Raw genomic sequence first — 15,314 nt, 5'->3', positions numbered from 1 at the left:
GCCCAAAAATGTCTGGGTACAGAGATCAAATCTGGTGGGGCTCCTCATAATATTGGGAGGAACATATGCCCCCTGATTACCATCTCATTGTAGTGGAGGGGGAATAAGGTTGTAGCTTGGCCAATCATGCAACTTCCTCATCATCTCGAAACTCTGCCATCATTCAACCTGGTTTGTTTGGCCAATGTCAATATGCATAAACCCTCTGCAAAACAAGGGAGTAGTATCCACGTGGTTAGTTGGCTCACTGTAAATAACAAAGTATGACAATACGTGCATACCCAATAGCCCTACAAGAAAAACTCATTCTCTGAAAGCCAGCTATAATTTCAGCTATGTCCATTATGACACCAATATGTGGATAAAGAAACCTCAAAATGACAGCACACAACAATCACTCCTACCAGTTGTGTCTTTAATAAGGAACTGATTAGCCACAGACCTGTAGCAATTGGGAGTTACCAGCTTCTAAACTGCAATAGACTATCCCATTCTGTATTGGTATGGGCTTTTTCGTTTCACTGCCATCAGTGCAAGCTCCTCATCCCAGTCCATGATAGCCTGCCCCTTCATGCAGTTCTGGAGCCACTGCCAATTATCCCACCATGACAAACTACATTGTTTCAACAATCAGTGTTGTTTTCCTGGACTTAAACAGGTGATTAACAGAAGACTTTTAGTTGACAATGACAAGCTAGCCTCAGATGCAACTTAAAGAAACATTTTTTTTAACCTGAAAATAGACTTGATGAGAAAAACAAATATGCAAATCTATGCTGCAATATTTTTTTTTTTAAAAAAGCTGCTTCTCAGACAGAAATTGTATTTTTACAATACAGTTTTCTCTACAGGAAACATTTGTTTGGTTTAGCAGCTGAAGCAAGAAGTCAGATTACAGATTACATTACTGAATGAGAAGTGGCAGCAAAACAAGTTTGAAGTTAGGAGGGATTGGACCCTACCTTCTCCTGAGAGGTGTACAATTTTCTTTGGCAAAAGAGAGTTCCCTGCTCTCATAAGTTTCTTCTTCCACCATTACCTTGGTGTTGCTCTGTGTTGGCTGGCTGCTCAAACTAAGATCAAACACATGCCACCTTATATCACAGTCAAAGTATCAGACCTTCTAATTTGTACTGCTCTGTTCTCAACTCTTCCAAATCATGATTGATCTCAAGATTCTCTACAGGCATGATGCAAGTGAAATAACTAACAGCTTGAATTTCAAGTGTTACATCGAGCCCTACCTTCCCCTTGCAAATGATCAATGATTCCTCAATGGTTCGGGTCATCAATACAGCCTAGACTTGTCTTAAATCAGGAGTGTCAAGCATACAGATTGCTAAACCATTTCATTAAACTCATGGAACACTCAGAGGGACCACTAATTTGGGGTGGGATCCGCTGCCAAAATCCAGGGCACTAGGCATGCATGCCAGCAGCAGGCAGACGGGGTGAATGACAGCTGCATTAACCCCTGCCACTGTGACTTGCTCAGATCTGCATCCAGCCCAGGAGTCTCACGCAACCTGGCTCTGGCCCATGAGGAGCCCTGTTGTCTGGATCTGGCCCAGGGTTACAGATGTGTTTGACACCTCCACTTTAAATGCTTTATGCTTTCAAAACAGTATATGAATACTAAGTCAGTGGTTCTCAACCTTTTTAGACTCAACAAACCCCTCCATAAGTTTTGTGAATCGATTGGCACCATTTCAAACAACTAAATTTATTACAGTGTTTACACCTCCCTGTAGAGGGGCTTGGGGAGCAGCCAGGCAGGACAAGCCTGAGCCTGTGCTCACACAACCTGGCTTATCTCTTCACACTTCTGGGCACTCTTCAAAGAATCTAATAGCACCCTGGGATGCTGCGGCACCCTGGCTGAGAATCACTGGACTAGGTTAACAGCCTTGATGAGGTGTGTTCCCATTTATTGGGCTAGGAAGAAAAAAAAAAAAAAGACAGCTGAGTCAGTGACTTGCCATGAGCCATATCAAGAACCCATGAGCTCCAAACATTCAACCTAAGGACCAGTCTTAGAGACTCATTTCATACAGTACGACACACATGCAGTTAAGGTTTTCAACGTGATTTATTGAGCAGTTCTGAAACTACCGGAAACTTCCAGAACAAAAATGCAGTAAGTGATTTTAACACAGTTTGCTTACAGGAAAGACTCATTTTACTTTTAAGACTGCAGTTAAACAAAGCATGGATGAACTGATGCTCTAAATAAAAAAAAAGAAACAACACTAGAGTGAAGTATACAAAAGGTACAGAAAGACACAAGTTTCTTAGTTAAAAGGCAAATCAATACAAAAAAAATGTTCTTTCCACTTCTATCTTTTAATCACCATTACAGGCTAGTCTTGTTAGGAGCAGGTAAACAAGCCTTTCATAAAGAAGAGCTGAAGCTTCCTGCCAGATTTTTAAGTAGACCTGAAATAAAGAAAGTAATGTTTCAACAAGTAGGTTTCAGACTTTTTATAAATTCATTAAAAAAACTTCAATGGAAATTTTTGAAAAAAACAAAAAAAACAAATAAAAAGACTATTAACTCTGAACTGCACAGAACAGAAAACTTTTGCTTCTTCCAAAAGCATTTGATGTGGTAATTTGGTTGTCAGCAAATCAAACCCCTTCCAAATGCCCGTATTATTAAAAAGGCATTGTTCCAACCACATGTTTAAAAGACAGGATATACAAAAGCAAGATAGTTCAAACTAACCTAAAAAAGAGCCATACCATAAAAAAGCACTATTAACTAGATATTAGGCAGAAAGCAAAGAAAAAGCATGCTATTTGAAGATACCTTGATATGACTACATAGCATATTCCCCCCAACAAACCCCCACTCTTATTCACCATAAGACTGGTGTCCTAGGGTTGGCACAAGCAACTTATAAATGTCAGAAAAGCATATAAACCTTGTTAATGTTTTCAGAAATTCATTTAAAGATAGAAACAGGTCCAAAAAGATGCCTGTCTAAATGCATTGCAATTACGTTACAATTATTTTCCAAATACACAGATATGCTCTGTCTTTTCTCAGCTCATTACTGACTCAAACAATTTGCCCTTCTGGGATCAATTGTTTGCTAATAAATAATTGTTTACAGTCACAAAATGATATTAAGGAGTATTCTTATTAGTTTTCCTTCTACAGTCTAATAAGATTCAAAACTAGCTGATTCCCAAGAGTCTAACCTTAACCTCGCTGTATTTAACAGCCCAGGAAATGATGAACCATCTGTTTCAGAAAATAATGGAGGGCCAAGAGGAAATATTGTTTAATTGTAGATTAACCTCCTCATACAGCAGAACAAGGCATCTACAGAACTAGCAACTATAACCAACAATGGACAGAAATAATTGAAAATAGGCCCTAACACTGTAAGCCCAGGAACAATAAGTATTAACTTACAGTTACTCATACAAAAAAATCCCTATTTAATGTAATTATAATATGGATATAATTTCTGGGTAATAATTTGACACTTTCTTTTTACATAATGCCAGAAAAAGAGAATAGATCACTTTAAAACTGCAAGTCCACAAGCAGTTACACTATTTTTTATTTTACCAATATTACTCTCAATATAACCACAAAATAATAAATGATTCAAAACAAGCAGACTGACACTGTAGAGAGGTGCCTTAAAAAAACAAAATGATATTGGAGTACAACTTAAAAAGTGAGATGCAGCTTCTCATTTAAAAGAAACCACAATTTTTTTTGGTAAAGGTAAGTAGTATTACAGCAGTTAATTGGTATTATACAGTAGATAAAGTAATAAATCCCATAACCAAATAGTTAAATACTGGGCAGTTTGATTAAACACGTAAGAATCTTTAAAAAACAAGAGAATAATTCTGTTTAACCTACTGCCAAGTTGATGCAAATGACAGAGGTTATATCAATGTGCAATTCTATACCATGTCAGATTTTCCATTTAGCTTTCTTTAGCCTGAGCATTAGTAGAGGCCTTCTCTATCCAACAATAAAGGATGTTCCCTTTACTAGTAGTGGTGACACAGTCTGGTGTCAAAGGGTAAAAAGCACACTCCAAATCAAAAGATTATTCTCCAAGTGGGAATGCTTACATGATTTTGATGCAGTCTCCCTAGAACCAGTTCAATGCTTCTCCACAGTGGAAAAGTTAGGTCTCTAATCTGCATATACAAATTTTACCTAGTTATAACTCTTACAGATCCAATAGAATAAAACTTGCTCAAATGAATAATGCTTGAATTCTTCAACTTAATTTTGAAGCAACGAGCTAACAATAACTCCACAGCCTAGAATAACAGTGACTATTCAAAGAGAATAAGAGTTTGACATTCTCCTACTAAACAACTAGGCGCAATTTTATCCATCACACGTCTATCAACCTACGGATATTGAAAGCTTGGGAGAACAAGATAAAATCAAGTCCAACCCTACTGTCAAGCTGCACTATCTACTAGCTATCAATAATGCTATTCATGAATTTAGGAAAATTAATAAATCCTGGGATGAATGCTCAAAAAGGCTCGAATACAAGTGAAGCATACTCACTTGGGTTTTGTTTCTGCATCTGTCACTTGGCGAATGAAGATACCATCTTCAGGATGTTCAATGTCATCCATTTCATACATGTATGAGGATGCTATTGCAAGGGTGGTTCCATCGTTACTGAAGGCAAGTGATGCTATGCTTGTGGGATACCGATGGAACTGACATAGTCGCTTTTTATTAAACGGATCCCAAATGTTTACAAATCCATCAGAACCACCTGCAAATTGATTTTCAAAAAAAATAAATAAATAAAGATCTTAAGATGTTAGGCTGTCATAACTGAACAAACAACAACTGTTTCAGCATTCAATGCAACTAATCCTAGTGAAAACAAGAAAGTGAAATAAAATACTATAACAAATTTTGTCATCAGCTGGACAGACCATAACATAAAACAGCTTTGTAATGCAGTGGAGTCTCCAAGTACCTGTTAAAGAAATACATCTATACAATTTTAAATATTTACTTTACCTGTAGCAAACGTGTTGTGGATGTTGTGGAAAGAAATAGCATTAACTGGATAAATCTGCTCAATATTATTCTCCTTCAATCTGTGACACTTGAATGCATATTTCTTCTTCTGTATTTCTGGACTTGGATCCAAGTACTCTACTGCAACACGACCTTCAATAGAGCTTAAAACATAACCCTATGCAAAAAAAGAAAAGAAAATGTACCTGTTAGACACTCAAGTGCTGCAACTATGATTAGTTGAATACCTTTTCTAAAGCCAGCTGCACAAGAAACACCTTGCAGGAAAACTTAAGAATGTTTACTTGTAATAGTTACAAATGCTTTCCAGTTGCACAACTCATGTCACACATACATGATTCAATAACAAAAAATACATGGGGGGAAGCTTGCCTGAAAGTTCAACGAAGCTAAGTAAAAGTTTGGCGAGACCTGTGATACACCCGCAGATCCAGAAACACTGCCAATGTCACACAAATTGCAGAAAACAAATCCCCCATGTCTGGTCACAATCCTTACACCCTACTGATCTCAACTGAGACACCACAGGTGTCAACAGGCAACATTTTTAGCCTTCTATTAAAATTAGTTCAGGATAAAGTATTGGCAACTAAATACTCAAATCAGATCAGAATATTTTCCATTACATAAGTGTCTGCCTCTACTTAATTCACAGCATTAACACATGGCAATCCACTTTTGCCATCTATCTGCCATGAGTGTAATGCTTACATTTCTCAGAAATAAAATTATACTTACCTACATCAAATCCAGATTGCAGGACAATATGAAGTACCAAACTAACGCTAACTCTAGTTTTAGGTGAAAAACATCATACTTACTCATTCTAACACCAGAAAAAACATCTCCCACTGCATGAAGTATCCAAGGTCTCACTACTGAGCCCTGGAATAGTCCATTCCCAAGTGCTACTTACTTCCCACTCCAGAAGAAGGCAAAGCAACAGAAACACCAAACTATAATGTGGGGAATGAATAACGGAAAGAAAGGTAAACCTTATTCTTAAGCAATCCCCTGTAACCAAAACAACGTAACTGAGGCATAAGACCAGCCAAGCAAGGACTCAGTAAGGCTGTAGTATGAAAGAAGTCTACAACAGTTTTTAGCTAAACGCTGCACTGATATTTTGCATACTACTATATATATTTTCCTACAGCTTAGGCTCCATGTTGCAGAAGGCAAAGTCTGAGGAATTTGTAGTTTATATCCATAAAAGTTATCTAGCAATAGCAAGTTATCTTTTCCCTCTCTTCCTCCATTTGTCAGTTCTGTGATGCATCGACCAGCATTTTTTAAAACAAGATTAAGAGCAGAAAAGAAACAGATGAAGAGTGAGAAACCAAAAGAAAACTAATGGAAAGCCTTTTGTAAAGGCCACTGTCATTTAAAATGTTTGCTAATGACCACCTGAAACAGGAAGTCTCAACATTGTTCATTTATTTTTAAAAAGGACTGAGCTATGAATTCTTAAAGTTTAAACTTACTTTTTAAACTACTGTAAATTTTTTCAACAAGGTAGCAGAAGTGACAAGTCACACCACAAATTCCTTTTCCCTGCAAAAGATTCAACTGTCTTTACTAGAAACGTCTTAGTAAAGAGATACTGCACAGCAGCCATACCTGTTTGTTTGGAAATGCTCTGATGCAACGGGTCTGATACTTCAAACTTGACTCTCTTCTCTGCTGGACATAACCCATATTCCGTAGATCCCAGACCAAGACTCTCCGACCTGCAGTCCCCACAATTAGTCTATCTCCAGATACAGAGAGCGTATACACCTGTTAAAAAAAAGTTTACAAAAACATTATCAAAAGCCACTCTAATGGGCTGATAATTCATATTTTATTCTGACATGAAAAATGAACTAGCAACACTCTGTAATTAAAAAGCAGATGACCTCTAATTAAATACAGCTATTGATTTTCCCCCTTTTTATTCAGTGTGCAACTTTAATATTAGTGACTGCAGTAGAAGCATTTTTGATCTGGCAGTATGTGGTTTAAGGCTGTACGGCAGGATACATTTGCACGTTAGACTAGCCACAGTATATATCCATCTCAAGCTTTTGTGGGCTGCCTCTTCTTAAAAACTGCATTTCAATTCACACCTTAAACACATTCTAACACCATAATATGAAGTAGTTATGAAGGCCTGGACACACAATAAAGTTACCAAGAGGCAAAGGAGGGTGGGACTTCACAGAACAGCAGCTGCTCCATATTGGTTAACTTTTATTTTCCACAGGACGAGAGCATGTACACAGGCAGTTTCTGTAGGGTAGCTGACAGTTCCCCACTTGACTCTCTCATAAAAAGCAATCTAATGTTAAATCAAACTGTATGTTGTGAGCATCTTGCTATTAAAATGAAAAAAATTAAACATGCAATTCTTTGCAATGCTTAATGCTATTCAATTTTGATATCTCTGCTTACAATGAAATGGAGCAACCCATTTGTTTTTGTTCTCTCACATTCCCCATGATCCTGTGGTTTGATTGGCATTGTAAGGAAATAAATAAAACAAACTCTTTTCACTTAATAAATTTACAAGTAAGTTTGCTTTTGTAAAGAACATTTACATAAAAACCTTAGGACAAACTACAGGACAGCGTACTCTTACATACTGTGCTCCCTTCATCTTTGAGCCTTGTCATTTACATTGCCATCTTGAAAAATATTAACACATTCTTGAACATCTGATTTTTTTTCTTCCTTTTTTAGTAAGTTGACTCACAAAAACTCAGTGGAATTGAGACCTTCATAAGGCGACAAGTAAGATTCTTGCATTCATTTCTGTCTAAACTTGTCCACTCAGCAATACAAACCATGAAAGAATGCTTTCATTCTTTCTTACCTTCATAAGAAGGTAAGAAAAATGTAAGCTTAAACAGATGCAAGCACTTGTCTAACAGTTAGTTTTAAACACAGAATAAACACAAAAAGTCCTCTGTTTATCTGTAGGACTTAGCCCAGAAAATACTATACCGCAGATTTTCCAAGAAGTGATAATATCAATGCAGCCTGGTATCATTTATCAAAAGGAACTATACACTTAAAATGATTATTTTTAACTGCTATATATAGTGTGATGAAAATCTAAACAGAAATTACACTCAAACAATAAAGTTTTCACATACACATATGAACAACCACAAAAAAGCTGATAAAATATCCTAAATCTTCTTTACAAACTGATGTCACACCTGTATGGTAAGTATTCTTTCTACACCAGACAACCATAAATCAAATGAAACCACTGTCATGCAGTTGACTAGGTGTATGCATTTATCAAAGACAGTATTAAAAAAGTGACATAATGAGCCTTTCTGAACCAATAAGCAGCTTGATTCAGTGTGGTTGTCCATTATATGTCAGCAATTTATCACAGTTCTTTACATGCTACATACAACTATAAATCAAAACTAGAAACAATGCAATTATTTTATTCTGAACAAAGGACTTGCCAGAAGTAGATTCAGCTATGTTGTGACAAAAATAATAGCTATTTAGATGCAATATGGAACATTCTGATGGCTCATAACTCTGATTGGACAATATGTTTAGACAGAAATGAATGAAACCCTGGAGTGGCAAACTGAAAATATTCATATTTATCCAACATCCATTTAGGAAGACAGAACGAAGGACTAATGAAAATAGCCTTTCTACATGTCCACTAACAGTGAAAAGATCAGTATTTTATGCAACTATGAAAAGAAGCCTAGTGTCACAGTTAATTTATCCTTTTCCTTTTAAAGATTTGTCAGTAGCACATAACTGCTCAGTAACAGGAAAAGGACTGTGCCTATGTGCTGTGCTATAATACCTCCTAAAATTCAATTTATCATGTAAATGATTTAGTTTGGTCTTTTATGCACACAACTTGAAGCAGGAGCTTTGGGCTTTATTCTCTGCAATCCCAAAATCTGAACAGTAGTTGTGCTTTAGGTGGATTACCAATTAAGGTAGATTGGCAAAGTCATCTGAGGAAGCTAGCTCAACTCATCCATCTCACTCAAGCCACTGTTACTAGTGTCTCACTTTTACACACACTAACTTTTTTTCAATCTGTGTTAGAACTTGTAAAAGGTTTACAAAAAGAGAATATAAAAAAAAAATTTCAGAACCAAGTTTTTTTTTTCCTAATGATAAGAACTAGAGTCTTTGCACAACCTAAAATTTCCAGCTAAGGATTAATACTGTCTGCAAAACACTTTTATTATAGGGTTAACATGAAAATAAAAATCACTAAATATTTTACAATCTCATGGGTCATGACAGAATTTACATACAAGAAAGGCGCTGCCGATTAATAGTCACTGGATACGTAACATAACTTTATATGTAATACTGTAATATTACTTGAGTACAAACCTTCTCGGGTTGAGAGAAGGTTCCTGCATTACAAGGAGTCCTGGGATCCCACAATTTAACTGTCTGATCCCAACTTCCAGTCACCATTACATTCACCTCTGGACAATATTCGACACATCTGATAGGAGCATCATGGGTGCCAACAAGGTTTTCTATCAGAGGAAACACAAAGTTACATGTAGTTTTAGAGTCTTACTAACAGCCACAATTTCTTGAATGAAGAATACAAGAGTATCATATAGCAGTAACACACTGACATTTATTAATGCATTAGCATGCTGCAACCCCCTTTAAAGAATATTTGGTCTTCTAACCATTTCAACAAAAAATATATGTTGTTGACCTTGCTGTGTCATGACATATCAGACAATAAATGCATTCCTACTGCAGAACTCAATATTGCCCATGCCCTGCACCACAGGAGTTTCCAAAACAGAAATGAGAAGGAAACATCTCTGGTACACTGCTGTAAAAAGAGTTTGCAAGTGCTCAGTTATTTGAAATGTTCTGTTAAAACTGATTAGCGAGTCAGTCCAGGTTAAATAATAAATGCCGTTTTATCACATGGATTTCACCACCACAAGTGATATATACCACACTTATTAAAAATATAAAAGTCATTTAAGGTTGCAAACGTAGATATAAGATGAAATAAGAAAATGATGGTTATGATAGGTGGGGCTGGTGGCAGTATCAATACTAAGGGAGCTTAATAATGCCAATTATTTCTAATTCTCAGTTCACAATTATTTAAAGTTTGCCAACTTTCAATCTGGTAGAAATCTGACATATTATACATATTCCTCACTTTTTGGGGTTTTTCCATTCAATATTAAATTAAATAGTTCACCTGTTTCCAATAATGAGACTGCTTTAGCACAGCTACACCTCTGGAGCAGGAACTACAAATTTGGCCAGCATGTCAGGGCCTAGGTCAACCCTGTGAAAATCTGGGTAAATATGTCTAACGTACAAGCCTAAGAAAAATTCAGTTAGCACATGGCCTGGAGATTTGCTAGACCTTACCTAATTCCCCAAAAACTCTATCCACACCAAACTCCAGGCTGGGGCTGAACCAAATGTTCCTCATATATAAAGTTCCCTGCTGCATCACAATATTGGGTCCAGGATACAGGAGTAAAAGCAAGGAAGCCATGTCCTTCTGCCCTCAACACCCCATCTCAGCATTTGCTGAGGGATGAGGCACTTCGTCCCACAGATCTAATGCTAGTCCACATGGATGGTAACAACTAATTACTGCCATCAGTTAGTCTTCGTTCAAGGGTCAGAGCCCCATGAACAAGGACATCTTGAGGCTCCTGCCTTCCTAATAAATTATTAGGATGTGCCAAGCTGAGAGCACTTGAAATATTTTTCAGCTTGCTTTTTAAAAACTCAATGATACCTTAAAGAAAATACTGAGATTACAAATTCAGGTTGTCTATATATATCTAAATTTAGCCCCATGTGCACATGTATTAATGTATTAAATTATATGATCACACACTAGATTTGTACATAAAAATCCTGCATTTATGCAAAGGATGGACCTATTCTGGGGATAAGTCAAGGTTTTGTTGGCAGAGAAGACTGAGTCCCAGCACTCTTAATGTATATAACTAACCATAGAATATGTAATATACACTGAAAAATCAGGTTCTACATTTGTCAAACAAGGCATGCAAACTTAATTGACACTTAGCTATAATCCCTTTGTGCCTCAGTTTCCAACTAAAATGGAAATACTATGATGCCCTGACATGACCAGGGTGTCGTATAAGGTGTGTTCATCATTTATGAAATACAGAAATATGGTGCACAAAAAAATGAATAAATTAAAAATTCTGCCTTCAGAACTAGGTCTGAATAACTAAGACTCATAAAATTATGATGGTACACACTGAGCAGTGAGGAGAAAATAAATAAAAGATTGCTTATTAAGTAAGCACAGCACATCCTGTACAAAGAATGAGGCAGTAACCCTGTGGGGAAAAAAAACAGTTGTGATTATAGACTGAATCGTAATACATATGCTTAGGATGATGTCAAGGCTGTCCAAACCACCTTATTCCTAGGATTTCCTAACGTTTGAAGATTGTTTGCAACCTCAGGGATGTTCTTTTAATGAAGATTTGTGGGTGCACAAATACCTGTCTCACTACAGAACATGTTTATGATATGAAGCTGGTGGCTGAAGTACTATACACAGTTCCCTCAAGGCCATAGTTTTCACTATACCACTTTTCATTCTGCTTCTGGTTATCCATGGCTAATTAATAGGCTCCTGTAGGTAATACATGAGAGTAAATGGACCTTCTCCTATTATACCCGTGACTGCTCACTTAAACTTTTTCTGTCACACTAAATGTGTCTATGAAAAGGTTCATGAATCGTAAACTGCATTTATCCTTTAAGACTGTACTCACCCTATCAAAACAAAACTATATATATCTATAGACAATTATTGTTTTTGTATTCAATTCATTTATAATCCTGAAATACAACTAAGCATTCCTCTGTTCATTTGTTCACTTAATGTGCTCTCTTACAATATTCAGTCAGCTTACCTTGATCTGTGTTCAAGTCATGCATTTTCAACTGCTGATCTAATCCTCCACTCCAGGCATGTGTAGGATCCTGCAAAATAAGAAACTGACTTATTATATGCATTCATTTCTCCTTTAAAAATGGATCAGCATATCTACACAAATTCTCTGGAATTAAAAGGTGAGACTATTTTAGGATGAAGCATGGTGATAACACTGGAAGGAGTACTTTGAGGCTTATGGAATAACCTTGTAACTGGAACACAGCAATTAGAAAATGTGGTTTGATATATCATGTAACCAAACTTCATAATTTTTCTTACTGATCAGTCATGATGCAGGCAAAACTTGTTTGAAACCAATGGACTGTTCATATTACAGTTTGGGAACTCAAAGACTTGCCGGACAAATGTTCATGTGTTGAATTTGATTAGAGCCAAAGAAACATTATAAAAAGTTTGAAGTTCAAGTGTTATAAGATGATGATCTTCCAATAACATTGCAGCAACAAGTGAATGAAGAATACATGTGTGTTTACTGTAGGAAATTCCAATTGCAGTACTTAACTTTTATTGTATTCCGTAATACCAAAAAAAAAAATATTTAAGTATTTTTCTTAAATAAAATCATGGCTAGTCAGAACTGAACAGACCTGTTCATGAACGCTGCAATCGTTGTTCATATTTTTAGTTTGGGGATGTACAGTTATTTAGGAATACAGTAACCTCTCTACACAAGATCTGCGTTGATACAGAATGTTGCATTTGATGGGCCAAATGACCAGTACCAGAAAAAGACACAAGGAAAACCTACAATCATCAGTTGTGCATGGGAAAGTTTGTTTTCAACCTCCATTAATTAAAAATTGGTTTCTAGGTTTATAACCCCCTCCCCCGCCTATTTTTTAACCTGATCCCTCTGTGATTCTGCTAAGTAAAATACAGAATCTTATAGCAAGGAGTCTCAAAGACTAGTTGAGCATTATATGAAAAGTATTTTGTTTAAATGTGATACCTTCTGGTACCCCTGAATGTCCCTTAGTTGTTGCATTTTGAAAACACAAGTCAAAATGCCTGTTCTACCATGTAATTACTTTCATATTATTATATTATATTAGCTCATTGAAACTACTTATTTTAAGGACCACTGCAAACAGAAACAGCAAATCTGTACAATTATGAAAGTACCATAAATGTTCTACAATATAACTTCTGTTTTTCCCAGAAGATTAATTCAGAAACACACACTGAATCAAAGATTTGTCATCTACAAGTGATTGTTTCCTTAAAAATTATTATTCATTCCTGAACCAGGACAAAAATTAAAGGTATATTTTGAATATATGATACTTCTATTGACTACAGCTGTCCATACAGAACTAACTTTTCACAAACATATTATCGTCGGCTATTATATTTAATTTTTTCCAAGGTTTGGATAGCAAAAAGATTAGACACTTGTAGTACAAATAATATAATTAAGGATGCTGACCTAAAACTATGGCTGAGGGACACAACAGCTCACAGGGTAGAGAGAGGAAAAAGATGCAATCTCCCAACAAACTGGAGTAACCTTAACCAAACCATGAATTATCCCTATGGATTGTTGTTTCCCATGGAATACTAGAAACACAGAAGCTCCCCATGTTTGTCCCCTTCCTCAACTTCATCCTATCCCCTCCAAAAAGGCAGGTTCTATATACTGAAGCAATATAGAAACTCTGCCGCATACAGAAGTGATCCCATTACGATCTGATAGGTTTATGGTTGCTTTCCACTATCAGAGCAGTTTAAAGTAGCTCTTGAAGATGAGAACTGAAAAGTTTATTGGCAGATGTTAAAACTGATTTATTTTTTAAAGCAGTGGGGGCAAACTTTTCAACGAGCGTGCTACAAATCCACTTTGCACCCTCCTCAAGTCACTTCAATTTCCTCTGCAAGCCCAATCTGCCACTTTGCTTTCTGCTCCCTGCCCAATCTCCATCTGTGCTGCCTGTTCCCTCCCTGGTCTGCCATGTGCCACACAGAGGCTACCCAAGCCACTTATGCTTGCCACATATTGACCACCCCTGAATTAAATTGTTTAAAAGGGACTTGTGCAAAAATAATGCTAGTAAGTTTTAGATTTATTATAACCCCTCAATATTATAGCAAAAACACTGCCCCAGTCAGATCATACAGCCTTGATACTAAGGATGCACCGATAGAGATTTTTTGAGCTAATACCAATGGCCAATTTTTAACAAGCGGTATTAATGGATACCAATCCAATTGCCGATACGTGGCTGGGCAGCATGGAGAGCAGCATCTGGTTGATAAGTCTGCTGTGGGGGATGGGAGGAGGGGGAAGGAAGGGGCATGCGGGAATGGGTGGCAGATCGAGGCCCCTGCAGTAAGAGAGGGAGCGGAGCTGGCGCTGCAGTTGTGACAGGGTAGGGCGCAGGACAGAGCTGCAGCTTGCACAGGGGGAGGGGCTTCCGCTGTTGAATGCACCCCAGGAGGGCATCGGTAGCATGTGCCCCCAAGATCTGTGGCCAGGGCAAGAGGAGGTTGCTGTGGGCTGGGGCCAGGGGCAGCACCAGGCTCTTCCTGGCAGGGGGTCTGGGCCAAGCTATGCTCAGGGTGGGCAGTGGCAGCACTGTTACAACTTGCTGGCTTTGGCATCTGAGGTTACTTTCTGTACACTCCATTTCACTCAAGTCAGTTACAATATTAATGTGGATCTTTAGCAAAACAATAAATGGTATAAATAAATGTTATTCTAGAAATGTGATTATAGAAATTAGAGGCACATGTAATACCTAAAACTATGTTTACCCTTTGTAAAAAATTGAGCAGGTTTCAAATAGCCACTCCTTTGACTGAATTACTCCCCAGGTACCTTTAGTACTATACTCTGAATTGAACAGAAACAAAACAACATGCTTACATAAAAAGCACAGTCAAGAACAGCTCCTGAATGTTGATATTTGAGTCTCATAGTATTGGCAGGCACATCGTAGAGACGGACCGAAGTATCCCATGATGAAACGAGCAGAAACTGAGATGTGTTTGGACTAAACTTCACTGATGAAATACCATCTTCTGGAGGCTGGTTTAATTTAAATTCATTTGATCCAGTCATCTGAAAATAAGACAGAAAAATTATTAATAACAAACTCGAGTTAAATACCACAGATTTGTTGGGCTGTCACTACATTTAAAAATTAACAAAAGAAGAGTATAATAAGTAAGTCTGATATTTTATAGTCACTGGCAAGTTGCTAGATGCAATATAGAAACCAAAGACATGCTCCCTGTACCAAAATGCCTACAATTCACATGTATTTCTGACGAATACATCAATGT

At 37.1% G+C, this 15,314-nt stretch overlaps 1 protein-coding gene across 2 annotated transcripts; it reads right to left on the bottom strand.

The window, feature by feature from the left end:
* Positions 1-2,070: 2,070 nt before the first annotated feature.
* Positions 2,071-15,090, bottom strand: BUB3 (BUB3, mitotic checkpoint protein). Of its 2 annotated transcripts, XM_025205929.1 has the most exons (7): positions 14,896-15,090; positions 11,989-12,058; positions 9,422-9,573; positions 6,668-6,826; positions 5,027-5,204; positions 4,556-4,772; positions 2,071-2,436 (listed from the first exon to the last, which is right to left on the bottom strand). In XM_025205929.1, the coding sequence occupies exons 1-7, from the start codon at positions 15,088-15,090 to the stop codon at positions 2,427-2,429; spliced, it is 981 nt and encodes a 326-aa protein (XP_025061714.1). In that variant the 3' UTR covers positions 2,071-2,426. The 2 variants fall into 2 exon arrangements, with proteins under 2 accessions (XP_025061714.1, XP_025061715.1); XM_025205930.1 differs by lacking the exon at positions 2,071-2,436 and having other exon boundaries at positions 4,552-4,772.
* Between the last annotated feature and the right edge of the window lie 224 nt (positions 15,091-15,314).

The sequence above is a fragment of the Alligator sinensis genome, unplaced genomic scaffold (genome assembly GCF_000455745.1).
Source record: "Alligator sinensis unplaced genomic scaffold, ASM45574v1 scaffold28_1, whole genome shotgun sequence".
Lineage (NCBI taxonomy): Eukaryota > Metazoa > Chordata > Crocodylia > Alligatoridae > Alligator > Alligator sinensis.
The sequence above is the reverse complement of the archived record's forward strand: the minus strand, read 5'-3'. Positions and strand labels throughout refer to the sequence as shown.

Coding starts and splice junctions, on each gene's coding strand:
- BUB3 (XM_025205929.1), bottom strand. CDS start 15,090: ATGACTGGATCAAATGAATTTAAATTAAACCAGCCTCCAGAAGATGGT. Junction 6,827..9,421: donor CCTTCTCTCAACCCGAGAAG/GTTTGTACTCAA, acceptor TTTTTTTAACAG/GTGTATACGCTCTCTGTATC. Junction 4,773..5,026: donor CCACAACACGTTTGCTACAG/GTAAAGTAAATA, acceptor ATCAATTTGCAG/GTGGTTCTGATGGATTTGTA.